Consider the following 21,479-nt stretch of genomic DNA (forward strand, 5'->3'; position numbering starts at 1 on the left):
ATTTATTTAGGTCAGACGGAGGTTCAATAAGTTGATAGAGTCGTTAGAATCCATGATTAGATGTGGTTATGATTGTTCTCCTTCAGATGATTCATCTGATGTTCGTAATTATCTACTCTCCTCACGTCGATCCATAGTGACCATCTCTACTCTCCAATCTTAAAACCGCCCGGCCAGTACTTCTGAAAGACGCGGAGAGGATCGTACTTGCGAGAGATATCCAGAAGACGCTGCTTATTTTCCGCACCATATCCATCATAGATGTTCTGGAATCCAGCAGCATCTCCCATATAGTAAAAGGGATCGTACAAGCCTGCCTTCTGAGTAGCATTGCCGATAGCCCATGTCGTATCCTCAATCCACTTGAAGATCTCATCATTGTGCTCATCACCGCTCCATTCTACCACCTCGGCCCAGGCAATGTATGTTCCCTTGGTCTCGGTGTCCAATCCAAGGGCATTACCTCCGGGGTTGTACTTCTTGGAGGCCTTTTCCCACAGCGAGCCAATGGGTTGCCAGTCAACTGAGATGAGCTTGCGGTCCTCGACAGGAAGGACCTTGTACAATTCGGGCAAAGCAGCAAGGAAGACATCATTGACGATCTGAACACCCTCGAGAATTTCCTCGTAGGTCTTGCCCGTGGTAGTACCGGCGATAAACTGGTCGTTGATCTTTGGTGTGACTAGCTTGCCAGTCTCATCCGAGAATTGAGCCAACGTCTGCTTTTGGAACGTGTTGCCAATTGAGGGAAGATCGAAAAATGGGCGGAAACATTCAGGCTCAGGGTCAGAGTCACTATCGTAGAAAAGAATTGCGCCGCCAATGGTTGTCTCTTCGTCAACGGCAATGACCTGAGGAACAATGTGCGCGAGAGGATCAGTGTTGAAGGCGGAGAAGTTGGCAACGGCCTGAAGTAGTGTCAGGCGGATGTAAGTTTACTTATTCTTGAAGTTCACATACCTTGAGAAATCCGGGGATGTCAGCAACGCTGTACACGCCAGCGTAGATTTGATCAGATGGAAGAGTGGCGAGTCTGAACTTTGTCACGATACCAAAGTTGTTGGAACCACCCTTGAGAGCCCAGAAGAGATCAGGGTAAGACTCTGCTGTGACGGAGACAACCTTGCCTTCGACGAGCACAAGCTCATATTCGCTCACGTTATCAGCTGCCCATCCACGTTGGTTGCAATGGAAGTTGACACCTCCAGCCAGCAGCAGCCCAGGCACACCGACTGGGGAAAGACGACCTCCAGCGACTGCAAGCTTGTGTTGGCCTAGATAACGGTAGACATGACCCCAGTCCAAGCCAGGTCCTACCCAAACAGACTTTTTGTCTTGGGTCAATTCCAGAGTAGTCAGGTTTGACATGACAAAGAGCGGACCATCATCAATGTTGTTCGCACCGGTGATGGCCATATGCCCACCTCCGCGCACAGCGAAAGATGTGAGGCCAAGGCTCATGAGCTTAACGGCTTCGGCTACTTGAGTGGGACATGTTGGACGGAAGACACAAGCTGGACTCAGAATCTCGTTGTTGGACCAGAAGTTCTGGGATTCATATTCGTAGACCGCATCTTTGGGAGAAAAGGTATTGTCAGGGAAGGTAAGCTTGAGTACCTCGCAGCCTGTGTCTGATTTCTCTGTGGCGCTTGCAGGGTTCAGCCACAAAGCTGTCAGTGACAACAGACCGATTGCAGTATTGCTGAACATAGTGACTGGTGCGGAACAAAGTATTCGCAAGAAGCCGGGTCAAGGGATCTTTAGAGTTGGACGGCTCCGGCAGAAGTTTTCAGTCAAGTTCTCTGCAAAGTGATTGAAAGTTCCGACGTTCATGTGAACCTTGATAAGCACGGTAATAACCAGTTGCATCGGCTTATTAACTAGAGATGGTAGGAGATAAACCACCCTGGAATGGATACCCAAGAAAGAGGTGGGTCTGTTTGAGGGCTTTCATTTGAGCTCTGGGCGGTCAGAGTCAAGAGTTCCCGTTTTTATTTGATTAGCCACGCTTTAACTAGTGAAGAATAGTGTTAGCTCAGGACTCAGGAACCAAACACGGACGATACAGCGGGAACAAATCCGCTTGGCATCTCGCGCACGGTTTACGATGCGGAGTAGAAAGTAAGGATCAAGGTACAGAAGTAGATAAACAAACGCCGATCCGGAAATGTTCCATTCTTGCATTATGTCAATCTCCCGAGGTAAAGTGTAGGTAGGATAAACACTGCCTGTTGACTATTGGCCAGTATAGTTGCTGTTCGCCCCGGATTGCAGAGATATGGATTGCCTCAGGAGATTTATATGGGTTCAGGTTCTCTGATATTTGGATCTACGCGACTAACCAAGTTGTCGACGTTCTGCTTCAGTAGTCTCTTGTCGTAAACTTGTCTTGTTTGGGTAATTCAAATGGCCATGCAGCGTTGAAGAACAAAATAGTTCCAGTCACTTCAAAGTAATCAGGACGGATGCACATGAGGTCTCAACTCCATCATGAGATTCGATCTGCGCAGATGGGTCGACCCTCTCGTTGACAACTTTGAGAATATTGAGGAGGCTCAGCGTTTATCCCAGACTCGCAAAGAAATAGAAAACCCATAAAAAATCACGCAAGGTGTCAAACTCCCCTGCATGAACATGACTCCCCTGAAGTTCCATCTCGGTACCTCGGCAGCGGCGCAACAAATCTGACCTGTCAGGCAAGAAAACGTCACAACGTCAAAGCGGCAGTTCTTCATCAAATAAAACGTGGTTTACATCCCTGCAGACACCTTGCGCAATAACTCCATACCAACCGAAAGCATATCGACCGAACCAGGTGATCGATCATGTCGCACGACATGGCCAAGATCGCTGCGTGCAAAAGATCTTCCAATGTCCAAGCGCATGAGAACTTTGGGTAGGTCATCCGTTGATCAGGCACTGGATTGAGTTTGTGCGAACGCTAGTCAGCACTGGAAACACATGCAGAAGTAGGTAGATCAAGCTTAGGTTGAACATTAGTTCTTATATCTAGAGACAAGTCTTGATTCTTCTTTCAAGACATTCGATAGTTCGGAACTATTCTTCACTACTGACTTAGGCTCGTTTGACGTTTGTGTTTCATCCTCAAAACCCTTGAGTACACCAAAGATGTCCGTCGAAAATGGAGTTTTGTATCCCATGGATCCACCTCCAGGAATGGTCCGTGATGTCGGCCAGGCCGCCGAGTCTGCCCCCCTGGTGGTCATCACGGCTGTCTTTTTCCCGCTGGCAACAGTATGCATGGTTATTCGAGTCTACACGAGAGCATGTATTGTGTGCAAGCTCTCTTTCGATGATTGTAAGTCTCGTTTATCCACTGAACAGCACTCGCTAATATGGGATAGATCTCATGATTCTTTCCTGGGTACGGTTTGACTCTCATGACATTAGTGAAATTACTCTAACTGTTTGACTAGGTGTGCACTGTGTTCCTTGTTTCATTTACACTTAATAGTAAGTTCCAGAGTCACACGTATCTTTCCCATTACTTACAATCTCAGTGACAAACTATGGAATGGGCAAACATCTTTGGAACGTTCCATTCTCACCAGATTTATTTCCCAATTTCTCCTTGAATAATCTGCTCGCGGCCATCTTTTTCTGTGCCGCCACTGGTTTCGCCAAGGGTAGTATTCTCGTCTTCTACCTCCGAATATTTCCCATGAAATCCGCACGAATCCTTATTTGGACAGCCTTTGCCTTTATCATGGGATACTCAACAGCCTCCGTTCTTGTCAACATATTCTCATGCAACCCTATCCGAGGCTCTTGGGATCCAGAAGTCATCGCAACCGCCAAGTGCATCAACAGACCGGTGTTTTACTTTTTGCAAGCCGGCTTGGGAATATTTGCAGATATCTTGACTGTCTTGATCCCACTTCCGTGGCTCAAGTCACTGATGCTGCCCAAGAAGCAAAAGATTGGCGTTGGTGTTCTCTTGACTATGGGTGCATCGTAAGTTTTCCATATATTCTCACTTGTCAACACTATGACTAACTGAACAAGGGTTTGCGTTATCAGCATCATTCGACTCCAGTCTCTTAGTGTTTTACTCCACGACCCAGATCTAACTTGTAAGACACCTCAACCCCGGCATCTCCAACCAAACTGACAAAAGCAGACAACACCGTCATGGCCTTGATGTGGTGCGTTCTAGAATTGAACCTCAGCATTATAGGTGGCTCTATGGCTACCATCAAGCCATTTCTCAGAATTGCAATCCCCCGCATGTTCACCACAAACTATGGCAAATACGGTGCGAGTGCCAGTGCCGGCATTCATTTGGAGTCGAAGGACAGAAGCACAGGGCATCATTCACGATCCTTGCAGAGTCTCAGACCAGTTCATTCTTTAAAAACCCCACAGATAAATCATTTCCACGCCACCAGCACAGATGAGCTCGTCATAGCATAGATTCTTTGTAACAGCAAGGGTTAATTAGTTGCGAAATATGTTTTTAAAGATACAATTTATATGAATGTTGTCTACATTGAAGTTGAGTTGCTATTAAGGAAGGAAATTCTAGACTTTTCTATCCCATTCTAATTCTCATAGTAAAAGGGCACATACATCCATCTGCTGCATGGTACTACTGCAGTCCCAATGTTCATCCGGCTTCTCAACCCTATTCTTCCAACACGCTCTCAATATGTCACGAACAGTCCCGCAGTTTCCTATCATACCAGTTTCTTTGACTATCACACTATCCAGTAATTTTTCGAAGAATGGCTGCTGGTCTGGATCAGCTAGACAGCCAGCAACGCATATAGGCCAGCTCAACTGTCGAGGAGAGATTAATTGGTTTGCCACTTTGATCTCCAATATCACTCGACTCACGGCCCTTCTTATTCGAGTTGGCATTTTATCCTTTGAAGCTTCAACGCTCACGGCTTCGAGCTGGGCTAATGCGCCCGCAGCGAATATGCGAGTGACGCAATCTTGACCAGATGGCTGCTCTGATTTCGCTTGGTTAGACGATTGGCTCGGCACAAAAGTGGGTGATTGTCCTCGAACTTCTATAAAGGCCATGGGTGTTGAATCCATGACGTTTTCTAGATCATCATCGATGTTTTGTCTTGCCTTGTCAAATTCCTTGATATCAAGACTATCTGTTAGGGTAGAATTGGCCTTCCACCGACTTAAAACAGCCAAGTCTCCTATGGACTTCATGACTGAGTTGTGGCAACCCATTATATGTGCAAGTTCAAAGTTGCAACTTGGTCCCAGCCACTCAGTGTACGGAAGTTTGGGGGCTTCTCGAGTCGCTACACAAGCCAGTAAGTCTATCCAAAGTAGGACCGGAATTTGGAACGCCATAGCAGCCGTAGCTCTACTTCCAACGATAAGCTGATCTGACGATTGATGAAACCGAGGCTGATTATGTATCTTGACTGCGATGGACGCCATGGCAGATAAGTGTGGTTGCCAGTCCGCGGCACTACCTCGTAGGACCTATCATCAGTCAACACTGATTACGTATCACTTCCATGGGGGGCCAGAATCACCTCAAAACTAACAAGTGATATACTGCAAGCGATGATCTCCACTAGAATCTCATTGTCGGGCCGGAGTTCATTTACATCGACGGACGAAAGAAAGTCCTGGAGCTGCCTGACCGCTTTGGTGTGAAACTCCAGTTCAATGTGATGGTTATTTGTCTCACCCAGCAATGATCGCTTGTGCAAAGCTGCAAGACCCAGTGCTGCTCGACAGAGGGGCCCATTCTTGCTTAGAAGCCACAGAAGCCATCCTCGAGACCATTTTCCTTTGTCAAAAAATGGGTACTGATAGGGGAAAACATGATCCAGGTAGTGCATCAGAAGATCGGCTTCGTCATATCCAAGGGGTTTAGCGAATGATTGTCCTGAGAGGACTTGGCTTTGCAAGGATTGACGAGTCAATGCTGAAGATGATGTCGCTGCTGAGCCCGAATTTTCTAAAGATTTAAGCAAAACCCGCTTTTTGTTAGGACACAGCACTTACTTTGAGAAATTATGTTGAGTTGTGTGCCCTCTTCAGCCGTTTTTGATACCTTCCGTTCTCGACGTATGACTCGATTATGGCCTCTGCGTTGACGTGCCTGGAGACTCTTTCTCTCTCTAACACTCTTCTTTATAGCAAGTTTGATACGCTGTTTCTCATGCTTTTCATTTTCGCCTCCGTCCATCCACAATGGCATTGGACCATATCCATGACAATGGACCTGCCTACTGGTACATTGAAGACATTCCGACGGTGTAGCGTCGCATTTGACGTGCCTGATTTTGCATGTCCAACAACACGCTGTCTTTCCATGCCCTGTCATAGTGGGCCGTTCGGGTAAAATCGACACGGATGCTAATGAATCTGTTTGTAATATTAACCAACGCCGAGATAAACGAAAGGGCCTTTCAAAGTTCGGAAACACTTGTTGGTTGATCTTGTCCGAGGAGACGCGAAGTTGATTGAACCTCGGAGGGGTAATACGCCATGTTACTCGTGATTCGCTAACGAACCCAATCAAACCCATATAACATGCGCAACGACCTTTCCTATAGAGGTTAAGAGCTTCCGAAGATGAATTCCGAGCCACTTTTGTGATAAGGGAATGTCGGAGCGCTAGATAATCAACTTCGGAGAGCAAGTTGAGGTCAGGCGACGACTGTAAGTTCAATATCGGAAACCATTTTGATACGATGGCAGACTACAACACCACACACCATAAATACCTTGATGTTTTCTCTCTCAATTCTTCAGTTTCTTGAGTCTTTTCCAACTGCCTTGAAATTTAAGCTCTATTTGTTTACTGTCCCTTAATATGACACACAAACACACCCTGTCACTGCTCGAAGCCAGCATCAGCGACCTGAAAGGATTGCTAGACAACCGAGTCATCACCAGTGTAGAGCTTGTTGCTCTTTACCTCCATCGAATTGGCAAATTTGACTGCAGAGGACCATGTCTCAACTCTATATGTTTGATAAACCCAGAGGTATTCGCCGAGGCCAAAGCCTCAGACGATTACCGCAACTCTGGAAAGCCGCCACGGCCACTCGAAGGCATTCCATTCACGGTCAAAGACAGCTACAAAGTCAAGGGTATAACTGTTTCTGCTGCATCTCCTGCCTTTGCCAACCTCATAGCAACATCGGATGCTGCAATTGTTGAGTTGCTTCGCAAAGCAGGCGCAGTTGTACTTGGCAAGACTAATATGCCACCAATGGCTGACGGCGGTTGTCAGCGAGGGTTATACGGTCGGTCTGAGAGCCCATATAACCAGAAGTATATGTGCACTGCGTACGCCTCTGGCTCATCCTACGGCTGCGGTGTGTCTACTGCAGCAAACCTAGCTTCTTTCGGCTTCGCTGGAGAATCTGTTACTTCAGGTCGCTCACCAGCATCCAACAATGCACTGGTCGGCTACGCCCCTTCTCGCAGTGTCATTCCTCCCCGAGGACTATGGCCTTTGTATCCGACTTGCGACCAGGTCGTTCCTCACACAAGAACCATGGAGGATTTGTTTCACGTACTGAACGTGGTAGCCACTGATGATGATGCTGCCGGCAACGCTGACTTCTGGCGTTCGCAACCTTATGTATCATTGCCAAGGGTTAGAGAGATACGACCAACCGACTATTTTTCTCTCGCCAATCTAGATGCGCTTCGAAATAAACGGCTAGCTGTCCCTCAATGCTTCATCGGGATTAAAGGTGCAAAGCCGGAGAACGCATGCTCTCCAGGCGTCAAAGCGCTGTGGGAAAGAGCGCGCGCAGACATGGAGAAGCTGGGCGCCACTATCATTGAGACCGATTTCCCCATTTTCGAGAACTACACTAGACAAGACTTTCCCGGTCAAAGCATGAATGTTCCCAATCTTTCTCAGGAATGGACGGCGCTGGAGCGTTGTGATATGATTGCCTTGAGCTGGGACGACTTCCTACGCAGCAATGGTGATAAAGATATCCCAGACTTCACATTTGCTGAGCTTGACAAGATAAATCCTCATATTGCTCCTATGGATGACCCGTCGCAGCATACTGAGTCTCAAAATCAGGTCCGATATCAAGACATGGTTGCTGTAGTCAAGAGTCGGGGAAGCAGCACCCTAGCTGACCTCCCTGGATGTCGGGAAGCGCTCCAAGCTTTGGAGGCCATGCGAAAAAAGGACTTGGAGGACTGGATGACCAAGAACAAGTTTGATGCTGTTGTGTTTCCCACCAATGGAGACATTGCGTTAGCTGATTCTGACGAAAACTATGAATCGATGATTGATGCACTACGCGATGGAGTCAAGTATGCAAATGGTGGTCGATCACTCAAGCATCTCGGAGTGCCTTGCATTACTGTACCTATGGGAAACCTTGCAGAAGAGAAGATGCCTGTCGGTCTTAATTTCTGTGGCAGGGCGTATGATGATTCCAATATCATGAGCTACGCCTTTGCGTACGAGGCAGCATCGAAGCGTCGTGAGATTCCACTTTTGGCACCATCGCTGCCATCAGATGAGATTGCAATTCCTAATAGTCCTCCATCACCTACCATGATGACGCCAACGTTGGAGATAGCATCGATAACTGCGTCGAGTGAAGATGGTTCAGACTCGGATATTCGCGTGGTCAAAGTAACGGGAACATGTCGCCTAGAAAGCCCAGGCAAGACTTCAATCAGTCTAGATGTCTTTGCCAATGGTGAGCTATCATCTGCTGTGAGTTGGAATGGGGATGATTGGGTATGGACCGCTCGGCTCACTCGGCCTAAGCGTGACGATAAGTATCCAGCCTTGACCAAGGTTCCAAGGGATCAGTTTCTTCTTGTTTTTGTTGCCAAGGCCGACAATGGACGCTCTTCTGGTTCCTTTATTTTACTGGACTAGGTAGAAGATATTTTTACTTTATCAGTGTCGTGAGAATTAAATATTTGAAGGGTTACATATATTAATTACGCTATTTATGATGAAGGTGTAATATGTTTTTGTCTCCTGCGTCGTTGAAGTCACTATGTGTATATCCGACAGTGCCCGGTCTCAGAAGCATTGGAACCAATATTCCACACATTCTGGTGCAAGTGCTTACCAATTGTGTATATCTTGAAAGATAAAATTGCTACCTAGCCAGAAGAATAAGGCTGTCTTGTCAAGCCCAATCAAACGCCTAGTCCGGCGTTGGGCCCCCGCGTCTTACTTCCAGACCCTCAACAATCCTAACCATGGAATGATCTCGTTAACATATCGAGAACAAACAAATACTATCGGAATTACTTGATCGATAATGGAGAGTTCTGGAATCATCGGCAAAGACCTGAGGTATACAAGCAGTGCATATGGAACCCCCTTCTATGCCAGCCTCCCGCTGGGCGCTCAGCCATGGGTCTTACCTTTGGAACAAAGCATGACAAGGTCAGATATTGATCAACAGATCGATAAGCACCGTCACTGGCTAGAAACAACTTCACTTGATCACGCACAAAGAGTATCTCATCTCCATAATCTGGGTATGATGCAAGTGGAGAAATTCCATCTCATCAATTCCTTTGATGCCATTGATTTAGCAATCGAGTCTCTCCAGGAAGCTATCAACATAGCTTCATCAGAAAGTCCAGCACGCCCACTACAATATTTGTGTCTAGCTGTGGCATACCATTTCAGATGTGAAAGACATATGAACACGGCCGATATTGATAGTACCATTAGACTTTGTCACGAAGCTGCCTTCCTGATGGGAACAAGTCACCATTTGCGTGGCATAAAGATGAAAATCCTGGGAGATGCATATCGCATGAGATTGAATTGTTCTGGGGAGGTGGCTGACATCAATGAAAGCATCCGCATTTACAAGGAGGCACTGGATCTCGACTTGCCTAGCAACATCATCCGGGTCGATTTGACTCACGCTCTTGGTCTTGGGTACCAGGCGAGGTATCAAGTTACAGCAACAATGTGGGACATGGATACATCTCTGCAACTCCTCAAAGAAACTTGCGATGCGACCGCAGGACCATACCAAATGGAAACCGCCAGGCGAAGGGACCTCGCATTAGGCCATCAGATCAAGTATTTGAGAAACAAAGACCCTTTGGACATTGATACGGCCATCACATTATTTCAAGAATGTGTAGATCACACACCTACTGGGGACCCTATACTCGCTACATGTTACGCAAATCTCGGAACAGCCTATAAAGCCAAGCACCGAAAGGCCGGGTCGTTCGACGACCTAGAAAGATCCATTAAAATGCTCCAGCATGCGGTTGACATCTCCGGAGTAGAGAGCCCAAATCGCTCATAGATACTTGCAGACCTCAAAACAGCGTATAATGACAAGTTTTACAAAACAAAGGTACTTTCCGATATTGATACTGCAATTGAGATTTGGCAACAAGCCATTGACTCATCCGATACCAAGAAACAACAAGCAACACATCTTCAATGGAAGTCTCGAGCAGCATTAGAAAGATTCAACAAGACAAAGTCAGTCACCGACATCAACCAAAGTATATCATTCATGCAACAGAGCCTGAAGAACACACTCCTAACAGATATACCGCTTGCATGTCGCCTGTACGAACTTGGAAACCGTTACAGGGTGAAGTACAAAATCACCCGAGATGAGGCAGACCTCATAGCCGGTACCGCTCACCTTTGGACAGTGATACAGAATCCATCAATGGATGTCTACACTAGAATACTGGCCGGCGAGGATGCGATGAGCTTTTTTGCCTTGGCCGATGACTGGAAGCAAGGATACGAGGTGGCCGATTCGCTCATGAAACTGATTCCCTCTCTTGTACCCCGTTTTCTCGAAGCATTTGACGTACAGTACGTGCTCCGAGACATCGAAGGTATGGCATGTGAGGCAGCTTCAATGGCCCTCAATGCTGGGAAGGAACCATTGACTGCTCTACAGGCTTTGGAAACAGGGAGGGATGTTATGGCAACATCTATTGACGATCTACGGGGTGAGGTTGACATTTTGAAGAGGAAACATCCTGACTTGGCAAACGAATTCCTCAGCCTACGAACAGCGTTAGACTTACCAGCGACAAAAGACAACGACCCTGATCAACGATATGAGCAAGGAAATGCATTCGAAATTCTCGTCGATAAAATCCGACAGCAACCAGGGTTTGAAGGGTTTCTAGGCCCACCAAGCGAAGATGCGTTGAAACTAGCAGCGAGCGAGCACCCAATTGTTGTCATAAACGTCAGTGAATATAGTTCTGATGCTATAATAGTATTGAAAGACCGAATGCTCTCCTTGGCTGTTCCGGACTTGAGCTATGTCAAGATCAAAGCACAATCACGACACCGGGATACCATCAGCAGCCCTGCTGTTCTCTCTTGGTTGTGGGATGTTGCAATGAAACCGATTCTAGACTTCCTTCGGTTCACCAAGATCCCTGTCTCAGACGAAGAATGGCCAAGAGTATGTTGGATACCAACTGGTCCCCTTAGTGGGTTCCCTCTCCACGCTGCTGGTTACCATGCAAATGGATCATCGGAAGCCGTTATTGAGAGAGTTATGTCACCCTACAGTTCATCTGTCAAGGCGATTATCAATGGTCGTCAAGATACAAAAACAACGCGAGAAGTGACAGGAGACATATCGTTGCTTGTCGCGATGGAAACTACTCCTGGGGCCACGACACTGCCCTTCGCAACTCGCGAAGTCAACATGTTGCACCGGCTTCACAAATCCATGCTACTCGATCCTATCATTTGCAAAAATAAAGTCGATATTTTATCGCAACTTCCAAATTGCAAGGTTTTTCATTCGCTGGTCACGGTTTCACAGACAGCCAGGATCCTTCCAAAAGCCATCTACTTCTCGAAGATGATGGCAAAGTTGACACTCTGGAAGTCGGAAAGCTGCTAAGCCTCAACCTTCGCCAAAGTCAACCATTCTTAGCCTACCTTTCCGCATGCGGTACAGGTCAGATCAAGAACAAAACCTTCCTAGACGAAAGTATTCACCTTATTAGTGGTTTCAGGCTAGCAGGGTTTCGGCATGTTATTGGCGCACTACGGGAGGTAAGTGATGAAACGTGTGTTGATATGGCGAAGGCCACTTATTAGGGAATACGTGATGGTGGCATGAGTGATGATTCAGTTTGTCGTGGGCTCCATATGGCTTCGAGAGCTCTAAGGAAGAAGTGCCTAAGTGTTTCCAGGTCTAGAAACGTACGACAAGGAATGAAGGATCAGGTTCGGGACGTTGGCTTGACTGGGGACATCGAGGGTGAAAGATCCTTGAAACGGGATATTGTGCTTTGCGAAGATGATGACGATGTGCCATGTCACTGGGTGCCGTATGTACATTTTGGTGTCTGACTGGGTGGATTTTTTTCACAATGATTTTAGTACTTACTGTTGCTTCTAGTAAAATGACTTGTTTTTTTTAGTATACCGATGTTGGGCTTTCTAGATCACACATGAAATCCGAAATGCTGTTCAGCAGAGAGAGCTGAGAATGGAAGCAAAGCTATCTTGAACATTATTTGCTCATCACTCGTGACCATCTTTCCAATAATAATTGACCATTGGCCACATAATTCATAATACTAGCCTAGTTCCCAAGAGGTTCGCGAAAAAGACCGGAGTTTGGGGCTAACTGCCAGAACCATCCTAGTACACAATCCTCCTTACTCAAGAACATTGAACCAAAGCTCACCGTTGTCTCCGTAACCCTGATGGAACACATAGATCTTGCCACGGTAAATCACGGCAGAGGGATCCGACGACATACCCGTCTTCGGGACCAACTTGTCCCCCTCCCAAAACTCGCCGTTGAATCCATTGAACCACAGTTCGCCGTTGAAGCGAGTACCCTGATGGAAGCAAAAGACCCTGTCATCAAAGGCTATGCCAGATGGTGCAGCCGAGATGCCCACACGCTCCACCCTCTCATCACCAAGCCAGCGGTTACCATCAAAAGTGTTGGTCCAAAGTTCACCATTGTCACCGCCACCTTGGTGAAGGACCTGGATTGTGTTCTTGTAGGGGACGTACGTCGCAGTGGGGGAGGCGGACATGCCGACATTGGGAACTTTGAGGTCACCTAACCATCTCGACCCGTCAAAGACGTTGTACCACAACTCATTGTTGCCTCGGCTTCCCTGGTGGAAGACGTAGATCTTGTCCATGTAGATCGTTGCAGATGGACCGGATGTCATGCCTGTGTTGGGTACTTTGGTATCTCCCAGCCAGCGGGAGCCGTCAAAGATGTTGTACCACAGCTCGCCATTGTTGCCATGGCCCTGGTGGAAGACATATATCATGCCTTTGTAGATCAGAGCAGATGGTCCGGCTGAAGTGCCGGTGTTGGGGACTTGGAGATCTCCAAGCCAACGAGAACCGTTGTAGACATTGTACCAGAGTTGGCCGTTGTTGCCGTGTCCTTGGTGGAAGCAATAGATGCTGTCACCAAAGACAACGGCCGAAGGTCCGACAGACATGCCTGTGTTGGGGACCTGGGCATCACCACGCCAGTGTAAGTTCTTGACTGTTCCCTGGGACTTGACCCAAGCGGGAGTCTTGGCTGAAGCAGTTGCAGACATGATGACAGGAGTAATGTATTTGTTGGTGTGGATGTGGATGTTTGGCTGTTTAGCTGTTTGATTGGAGTTGGAGATGTAGATGAGATGGTGAGGAATATCCAGAGAAAACGGGAGAAGGATGACTCTTTATAGAGAAATTGAAGTGTTAAAATCAGCCACTATTACAGTCGATGATTATACTCTGTCTGTTTCTACTGACACTGTCTTCTTCGTAACATGATGCCAGAGAATCCCGAGCTGGAATATGTGGCTGGCTGGATACAGGCGGCAAGAATATGTCTGCCAATCCATGAGCATTGTCGCAAGTAAGAATTCTCGCGGGGACAAAACATTGAATAGTTTTATGCGAGCTGCAAGCCGTAATCACAACCTGTGCCCAGAACCACCACCATCAAAAGACACGACATGCCCGATTCCCACCTACTAAGTCATGTCTACTCATTTCTATGAGTGTAAAAGCGTCGAGCGGAATTATATGTAGTCAATAAAAAGTAACATACCTTCCTTCAGATTATTGATAAGTCGAATGCTGCTCCGAAGTAACATACGATGAAAGGCTTCGCCGTCTGACATTGGACATTACGACGGCATATGCGAAGCTTGTAGTGGCTGTCTGAACATTCATTCTGAGCCCTGCAATAACCTTGACTCGTCCATTTAAAATTGAAAGAGACAGATTCTGACTGTGATTCTTCTGTGTCAGCAACGGATGATCTTCGCTACCCGAAAGTCTAGATCTTTCACAAGGTAACACAAAATAGGGTTTCAGCTACGTCTTTTCAGCCACACCAATTATCGGTGAGAGAGCTGAAGCGGATTGGAGAAGATATGCCGAACACGATACTCTTTCAGGCATCACTTGAGATGTCTTTCACATTCAAGGTCGCATTTTCTGAATCATTCGGACGATTTACCGTAATGGTAAAACCCCTATGATAGCGACTTTCTAATATGAGTAGGGAACATTCTATAGATGATGAATATCAATGGTCAATTTACTCCAAATTGTAAGCGGCCAATTGGCTGTTCCTAGAGACGCGTCTTCAGTGGGCTTTTCAGACGCTGTCAGATTGGGCATAATGACAGGCCAATTGCTTCGGTCCACGCAACGGCCCGCTGAGTGGCTTGCGTTCGTTAGATAGTTTCTATAATCCTTAGCCCTCAATGCGCCAGTATTGGTACAGCCCAGCCGCACATGACGAACTCCACGAAGCGTACAGTGTAAAAAAATGACTAGTTTACATCTTTGTACCTTCAATCAGTTTCAGAGGATAATTTCAGCATAAGTTACAAAAGGACATATACCTAAGGTGAATTGCGAATAACTGCCTCGATGACATTAGGGTGAGTGTCTATTAAACCATCAGCAACCGCAATCACCCAGTTTCAATCACCTCAGAAGAAGCATATCTCCATCCATATCAACGGTCCAATTTTTCAATTTGCCGCTTAGCGTGTCTAGAATAATAGTAGTTGTCGAAACGTCAACGTCGTGCCGATCTGGATGTTGACGATGGAGGTCATCACGTGACATAATCATATATACATCAAATTCCTGATGAGTTAGATCACTAAATTTTAAACTGCATGTAGAAAGGGTTGCTCAACATTTACTTGGAAATCAAGCTAACTAAGGAGAGGGAGACCTTGTATATTACTTTCGGCTTCTAGAAAACCTTTATTACGGGAACAAGGTCAAATTTGGGCATATACATATCTTCACACCATCCCTACCCTAGAGCTAAACTCGTTAATTGAAATTGTTTCTGTATGACTCGATTTGGCATGTTCCTCTCCCAGCCCCCACTATTTCAAAACTTGTGCCAAGATGTGCTATCTCCACGGTTGACGCGTTGTAACGATGGCCCAACCCTCTTCTAAAATTCAACCCCTTTGTCTGAGAAGATCGACACACCCACAGGGCTTTTCTTCTCTATCACATTTCTTTCTGCGACTGTCCCAGTAGCCACCCGCCCGCCTATAATGCAGTTCGGCGCAACCCTTGGAACTGCATGCAGTACATTTGCCATCACCAACATTGACGACATCTTCATTTTGGTCACCTTTTTCGCCGAGTCATCCACCAGTACCACATTGACGCCCCTCAAGATCACGATTGGGCAATATGTTGGGTTCACTGTCATCATGGTCATCTCCATGGTCGGGTTCGGCGCTTCACTAGCCCTTCCGTCTGAACCAATTGGCTTCCTTGGTCTACTACCAGGTTTGCTCGGAATCTGGAAGCTTCTCGAGTTGGCCATTCCTTACGAGGAGGAAGAAGAGGAAGAGGTTCCAAGTTTTTCTAGTACCAAGAGTGTCTTGAAGGTTGCGACAATCACATTGATAAACGGAGGAGACAACATAGGAACTTATATCCCTCTCTTTTCACAAGCCAAAGGTGTTGAGATAGCTGTGTACGTTGTCACATACTACATCCTGCTGGGGCTATTATGTCTTGTTGCATATCTGGTGATAAAGCAGAAGCATATCCTCAGAGTCGCTGAGAAATATGCACAGCTGGTGATACCTTTTTTATATATGGGCATATGCATCTTCATCATCGTTGAATCCGAATGTTACCCATGGTCCATTGAACGGATCGACGATTCAATATCATCACACCCGGGAAAAGCCATTCTTGCGGCTGTGACGGTGTCTGTTGTCTTGCTCTGCGGAGGCGTCTTGTTGTGGCATCGCCTGCGAAAAAAGAACCGGCTAGCAATCAACATCGACGAGTCACCACAATCTCCAACAACAGAGGCAGCCCAGCAATTCCCGGAGCATAGTGAAGGACTGGAGTCATCAAATGAGACGAGAAGAGAAGATGGCGTGGACATTTCGGAGGAACCAGAATCAAGTATTAACGGGCGGAAAGGGTCAAAGTAAGGGATTGTCGCGAAGTCGCCGTACATATGTATATGAAGTTGATCAAATACAAAGCTCTTGGAGAAATAGAGTCTCCGCGAGCGATTTGGGAGTCATTCGGGTTTTGTTCCTTGGCATGACTGACAGTCAGTCTGCACTCCCTGCGGTTTTGGTACTCCACCTAATAGACTGGCTTGAGACATCGCAGCCCTGCATGTACGCCAAAATAAGGGAGGATGTTGGAAAGCCAATGGTAGGGACGACTACAAGGAATGGATCAGCTACCCCTACATACTTTCTCCTTTTCCTTGTCTCGACCAAGTTCAAAGCAATCTGCATTTCTTTAATTACCCATTCCCGAAAATTTTACTCCCTCTCCGTTGTTTTCTCTTTGACACCATACAACCTCGATTCTCTAGACTGCCTTGAAACTGGTCTGAAAAGTTTACAAGGATGGGTTCTTTTTGGGCTAGAGTCATATCGACGACTCTGGCTGTATTCTTTCTATTGGCCGTCACATTCAAAACCCTTTTCCCCGGCAATGATCCCTACCGTTGTCGAGCTATCCAAAACACTGGACGCTGGATCGATCCACCAGATGAAGAAGGAAACAGATATCCTTTTCAACAGTGGCAACCAAATGGATGCATTATGAGCAATTACGAATCCGAAGAGATACGCCATTGTATGCAAAAGCGTCGAATACTTCTTGTCGGAGACTCAACATCCAGAAATGTCGCTCATGCATTTGGTCGCCTCGTAAGTAAAGATGGAAATCAGCTTTGAAAAACGATTGAACGCTAATTCAAATTTCTCCCAGCTCGATGCGAACCGTTGGCACCATGACAAAAAAGAGGACAAGTTGTCCAGATCCCATTCTTTCAACATGACATACTACGGCCAGAAGGTCCAGCGCCTACCTAATGTCTGGCTCGCATCGATGGACACACCCAGTCAACAAGAATTCGTACACAATCTGGAGATCTACGCAAACGAGAAACAGGACACTCCACCGATCGACGACCAAGAAGGCGCTGCGTTGATGTATTTGGCTGGAGGTGCCTGGTTCGGCAGATGGAATTTAACAACGCCAGTTCCAGCGGATGGTATACTCAGCACATCTGCCAAATTCGACATAGTAATGAACACTAAACCGTGGAGTCATCGATTCGGCGTGTTCAAGAAGTACATGTCTGCAATCTCAGACTACATCAACGACAATATCCACGACCCTGATCCCTTCACCGCTCCCATGGACCCGATCGATGGGTTAGGGAACCAGGTTTTCTACGCCCCCCCTGTAGGACCTATGTATCTTGGCGACATCCCCAGACGTATAGTGGACGCAAATCGCCGAATAGACGAAATGATCAAGATACAAGATTGGATACGTGAAGTCGAGAAGCATTGGAAATTCCCTGTTCTTTGGTCCATACCAATGACCACATATGGCCAGAAGAAGACGTGGCTGGATCCGTTAAAATCGGGGCAACATGTTAAACATGGAATTGCAGACACACGCGCCAATATTCTTTTGAACTTGAGGTGCAATGCGAAACTCGATCGCATCAAGCCTTATCCTTACAAACGCACATGCTGCACCGATTACGGTATCAAACCGCTTACTCAGCTCGGTATTGTTGCTCTTGGTATCATTTACCTGGTTGCTTGTCTTGTTGGTGAGATATTGGATTTGTACCATGATCGAAGTGAGCCACACTGGGGACTTTTCAATATGAAAGTAGGATCATTTATCCTAGCACTCCTCATGTGTTACTACGCGGATCGGACACAGATGATGGCCAAGGGTGAAAAACTCTGGCTACCAATCGACTTTGCTGTTCTTTGCGCTCCCTGTATCGCAATTCTGCTACTCACCATTCGTCGATCGCGCTCCCCCATCTCAATGGATATGTCTTTATTAACCAAGGAAACAAACGAGTCTTTCCTTTCACGACATCAAACAGAGGAATGGAAAGGATGGATGCAGGCTGTCATTCTCATCTACCACTGGACCGGTGCAATCAAAGGTTCTAAATCTATCTACATCCTCATCAGGCTCTGCGTAGCAGCATATCTCTTTCAGACCGGATATGGACACACGCTTTACTTTGTGAGGAAGAACGACTTCTCCTTTCGTCGTGTTGCGACCGTTTTGTTGCGTCTCAATGTTCTTAGTTGTTCACTGGCGTATGTCATGGACACCGACTACATGTTTTACTACTTTTCACCTTTGGTGTCGTTCTGGTTTCTCGTCGTTTACGCAACAATGGCAGTCGGTGGAAAACGATTCAATAGCGACCCGCAGATCGTGCTATCCAAAATCTGCATTTCGGGACTATTGATCTCTGCAATCTTCATGTGTACGCCATTCACCCAATTCGTCTTTGGTCTGCTCAAGACTGTCTTCAACATCCAGTGGAGTTACGAAACCTGGCAGTATCGCGTTACACTTGACATGTTTATCGTCTACGCTGGCATGTTGACTGCTGTGGTCCACAACGAGATGAAGCAAACGTCTGTCCATCTCGGTCTGCGGATTATTCTTGCTTTTGCTGGTCTGTTTGTTACGATGTATTATTTCAAGTCGACCCTACATCTGCGACATAGCGTGTACAAGACATGGCACCCTTTGGTCTCGTTTATCCCGATCATAGCCTTTATCACCCTTCGCAACATCTCCGCCACAATCCGCAATTACCATTCAAAAGCCATGGCTTGGCTGGGCCGGTGTTCTCTAGAGACTTATATTCTGCAGTACCATATCTTGATGGCAGCCGACACAGAGGGTGTCCTGATTGTGGATGGATTATTTGGAGACGGCACAGTATTGGGAGATCGATGGAGGACTCTAATCATCATCGTGCCATTGTTTCTCTGGGTCAGCAATGCTGCGGCAATTTCAACAGGCTATGTCGTGGAACTGATCATGGACAGTTCCGAGGACGATGAAGAGAAATCTACGTCTTCATATGCGTGGTTGGACAAGGTTCCTGGATATGGGCAGATCACAGCACCGAAAGTTCGTATCGCATGCATTTTATTGGTAATGTGGATTTTGAACATTTTGACGCCTGGACATGGCGAAGTACCAGCCCCAAGTGGCGGTCACGATGTTACAGTTGCACCGACGGTACCGTGATAACCCCCCTACTGGGACTTGTATCTGGTTTAGCGGTTGCTAGATATACATAAGCTATTTTTATGAATGTAGGCAGGGTCTTAGTGACAGTTGCAACTACACTAGACGTGGTATATCGACAGTCACTTGATTCGGCAGAATATATATATAAAAAAAATAAAAAAATCTCACTGGCATTCTCAAAGCTATCTCGCAATAAGTTTGTTAAACAGCATCATTACTTTTCTCTGATTTGTAACATATGTTAGAAGATCAATAGAGATACACCTTGATATGAAGAATTGTTGTCTAGGCACCCACAGTCACCGACGCTGGTAGCATCTTCGAAATATGTCCTTTATATTGTGTCTTGAAGAGAAGCAACTTGTATTAATGCTAGCGTCTAAGCGAATTACCCTTGTCCTTGTATGGGTTGCATCCCTGCCCCTGCAGAGCGTAGTAGCTAAAATGCCACCGTAGTCCAGCATGCCCAAGTATAGTTACTTTTTCTTATTATGCCTTCCTTCTCGTTGCTGACGATTTGATTCATCCTGGCACTCCCTGCATGTGTGTCCTGATCCAGAAAAAGGCATCTCTTTACATTTAATGCACTTGCCCGTTTGATCAGCTTGAGTATATGTATCAAGTCTGGTTTGTCGACGGAGTTCAAGACAATGCTCACAACTGAGCATCCAAACCATAGCCAGTCTGGTTTTGCAAGTAGTGTAATTTTTCTTACATTCTTCGCACCACTCGGTACCTGTGTCATCCCTGTCGACACCCGAGGTCACCCTCGCTTCACACCTGCAACAAACGGCCACATAGACTAAAAGTTTTAGCTCATCATTCGGCACCGGGTTCAGGTGCTTAGGGGGTGAATGTTTCGGACAGAAAATATTGTATCTGGAATTCGTTTTGTCACCGCAACAGTAGCAGTGTCCATATTCCAGTGGCTCCGTGGTATTGAGACATTCGGTATGTACTAAACAGCCGTATGGTAGGTTGGTTTTGCCACACTTGTAGCAATGCCGGCCAGTGTTTTGGCCAACCGGATCTTTGCTTAGGATTTGTCGGTAAGGCATTTGATCGTGTGCCTTGGTCCTTGTAACGTGGGTTTCCGTTTTCGGGCTCTTTGGCTCTGTTGAATGTGACACGATTTGTTAGTTTTTCGTTAGATGTATCTTACTAATGTGAATTCATGTGCAGTTGATTGAGAGCGCTGTGTTTTCTGTGTTCTGAGCTTCTAACACTGAGGTATTGAGTCTGTCTATATACATGATGAATCTCGAGATTGCTGCGTGAATCAGCTGGCCCTCTCACGCTCGTCACGGTTATTGATTGACATTGCAAGACGTCCTGTATCACAAGTGAGATAATTCATGTTAATCATCATTGTTCTCAGTATTGCTTGGTGAGTGAGTGATTCCCAAGTCATGGAACATGATTCAATTCACAGTGCTGAGTCTACTGGACGTGTACCACGGTCCCATTCCTAGTGCCACACGCGTCGCGTAGTTGATGACTACCATTTCGCAAACACAAGTCCAGTCCAGGTCACCAAGACCATACTACCCAGTCAATGATGACAACAAAAACAATTCTGATCTAGACACTCCAGATATCAATAGTTCAAACCCAAAACTCATACCAAGCCCGTTCTGTTCCGCGTTGATGGTCCTAGATGACGCTGAATCTGGGGAGAACCATTAAGCTCGGCGCAGGGATAAACCCTTAACCCCCTCCAAGCCTACTAGCTGAATATTCTCCTTAATTATCGGATTCTGTTCCATCCCCCTCATTTTACCCCAGCCTGCCCAGCCCATGGGTATGCGGGGTTGAAAGGATCCAGATCCTGCTAGCGCTGCTCTAACTCACTTTAGCTCACGTCCCAAGACCACGCATGACTTGTTGCAACGGTACAGTTGGCGCTAGTGGGAAAATT

The 21,479-nt window shown here is 46.5% G+C and overlaps 9 protein-coding genes across 9 annotated transcripts; 5 read left to right on the forward strand and 4 right to left on the reverse strand.

The window, feature by feature from the left end:
• Positions 1-146: 146 nt before the first annotated feature.
• On the reverse strand, positions 147-1,710 carry FGSG_00100 (uncharacterized protein; the record flags this gene model as incomplete). Its single annotated transcript, XM_011317398.1, has 2 exons — positions 147-908; positions 961-1,710. 2 exons carry the CDS (start codon positions 1,708-1,710, stop codon positions 147-149), a joined length of 1,512 nt encoding a protein of 503 aa, XP_011315700.1.
• Positions 1,711-3,129: 1,419 nt separating this feature from the next.
• Positions 3,130-4,434, forward strand: FGSG_00101 (uncharacterized protein; the record flags this gene model as incomplete). Its single annotated transcript, XM_011317399.1, has 6 exons — positions 3,130-3,319; positions 3,366-3,385; positions 3,438-3,474; positions 3,522-3,975; positions 4,027-4,094; positions 4,199-4,434. 6 exons carry the CDS (start codon positions 3,130-3,132, stop codon positions 4,432-4,434), a joined length of 1,005 nt encoding a protein of 334 aa, XP_011315701.1.
• Positions 4,435-4,569: 135 nt separating this feature from the next.
• FGSG_00102 (uncharacterized protein) lies at positions 4,570-6,325 on the reverse strand (the record flags this gene model as incomplete). The annotated part of the gene is made up of 3 exons (XM_011317400.1): positions 4,570-5,472; positions 5,538-5,956; positions 6,004-6,325. The coding sequence occupies 3 exons, from the start codon at positions 6,323-6,325 to the stop codon at positions 4,570-4,572; spliced, it is 1,644 nt and encodes a 547-aa protein (XP_011315702.1).
• A 492-nt stretch (positions 6,326-6,817) lies between these two features.
• On the forward strand, positions 6,818-8,872 carry FGSG_00103 (uncharacterized protein; the record flags this gene model as incomplete). The annotated part of the gene is made up of 1 exon (XM_011317401.1): positions 6,818-8,872. The coding sequence occupies one exon, from the start codon at positions 6,818-6,820 to the stop codon at positions 8,870-8,872; it is 2,055 nt and encodes a 684-aa protein (XP_011315703.1).
• A 394-nt stretch (positions 8,873-9,266) lies between these two features.
• On the forward strand, positions 9,267-11,870 carry FGSG_00104 (uncharacterized protein; the record flags this gene model as incomplete). The annotated part of the gene is made up of 2 exons (XM_011317402.1): positions 9,267-10,259; positions 10,284-11,870. The coding sequence occupies 2 exons, from the start codon at positions 9,267-9,269 to the stop codon at positions 11,868-11,870; spliced, it is 2,580 nt and encodes an 859-aa protein (XP_011315704.1).
• Positions 11,871-12,636: 766 nt separating this feature from the next.
• On the reverse strand, positions 12,637-13,551 carry FGSG_00105 (uncharacterized protein; the record flags this gene model as incomplete). Its single annotated transcript, XM_011317403.1, has 1 exon — positions 12,637-13,551. One exon carries the CDS (start codon positions 13,549-13,551, stop codon positions 12,637-12,639), a length of 915 nt encoding a protein of 304 aa, XP_011315705.1.
• Positions 13,552-15,534: 1,983 nt separating this feature from the next.
• Positions 15,535-16,437, forward strand: FGSG_11676 (uncharacterized protein; the record flags this gene model as incomplete). The annotated part of the gene is made up of 1 exon (XM_011317404.1): positions 15,535-16,437. The coding sequence occupies one exon, from the start codon at positions 15,535-15,537 to the stop codon at positions 16,435-16,437; it is 903 nt and encodes a 300-aa protein (XP_011315706.1).
• An 865-nt stretch (positions 16,438-17,302) lies between these two features.
• Positions 17,303-19,558, forward strand: FGSG_11677 (uncharacterized protein; the record flags this gene model as incomplete). Its single annotated transcript, XM_011317405.1, has 1 exon — positions 17,303-19,558. One exon carries the CDS (start codon positions 17,303-17,305, stop codon positions 19,556-19,558), a length of 2,256 nt encoding a protein of 751 aa, XP_011315707.1.
• Positions 19,559-19,933: 375 nt separating this feature from the next.
• On the reverse strand, positions 19,934-20,619 carry FGSG_11678 (uncharacterized protein; the record flags this gene model as incomplete). Its single annotated transcript, XM_011317406.1, has 3 exons — positions 19,934-19,984; positions 20,139-20,245; positions 20,277-20,619. 3 exons carry the CDS (start codon positions 20,617-20,619, stop codon positions 19,934-19,936), a joined length of 501 nt encoding a protein of 166 aa, XP_011315708.1.
• Between the last annotated feature and the right edge of the window lie 860 nt (positions 20,620-21,479).

This window comes from Fusarium graminearum, chromosome 1 (genome assembly GCF_000240135.3).
Source record: "Fusarium graminearum PH-1 chromosome 1, whole genome shotgun sequence".
NCBI lineage: Eukaryota > Fungi > Ascomycota > Sordariomycetes > Hypocreales > Nectriaceae > Fusarium > Fusarium graminearum.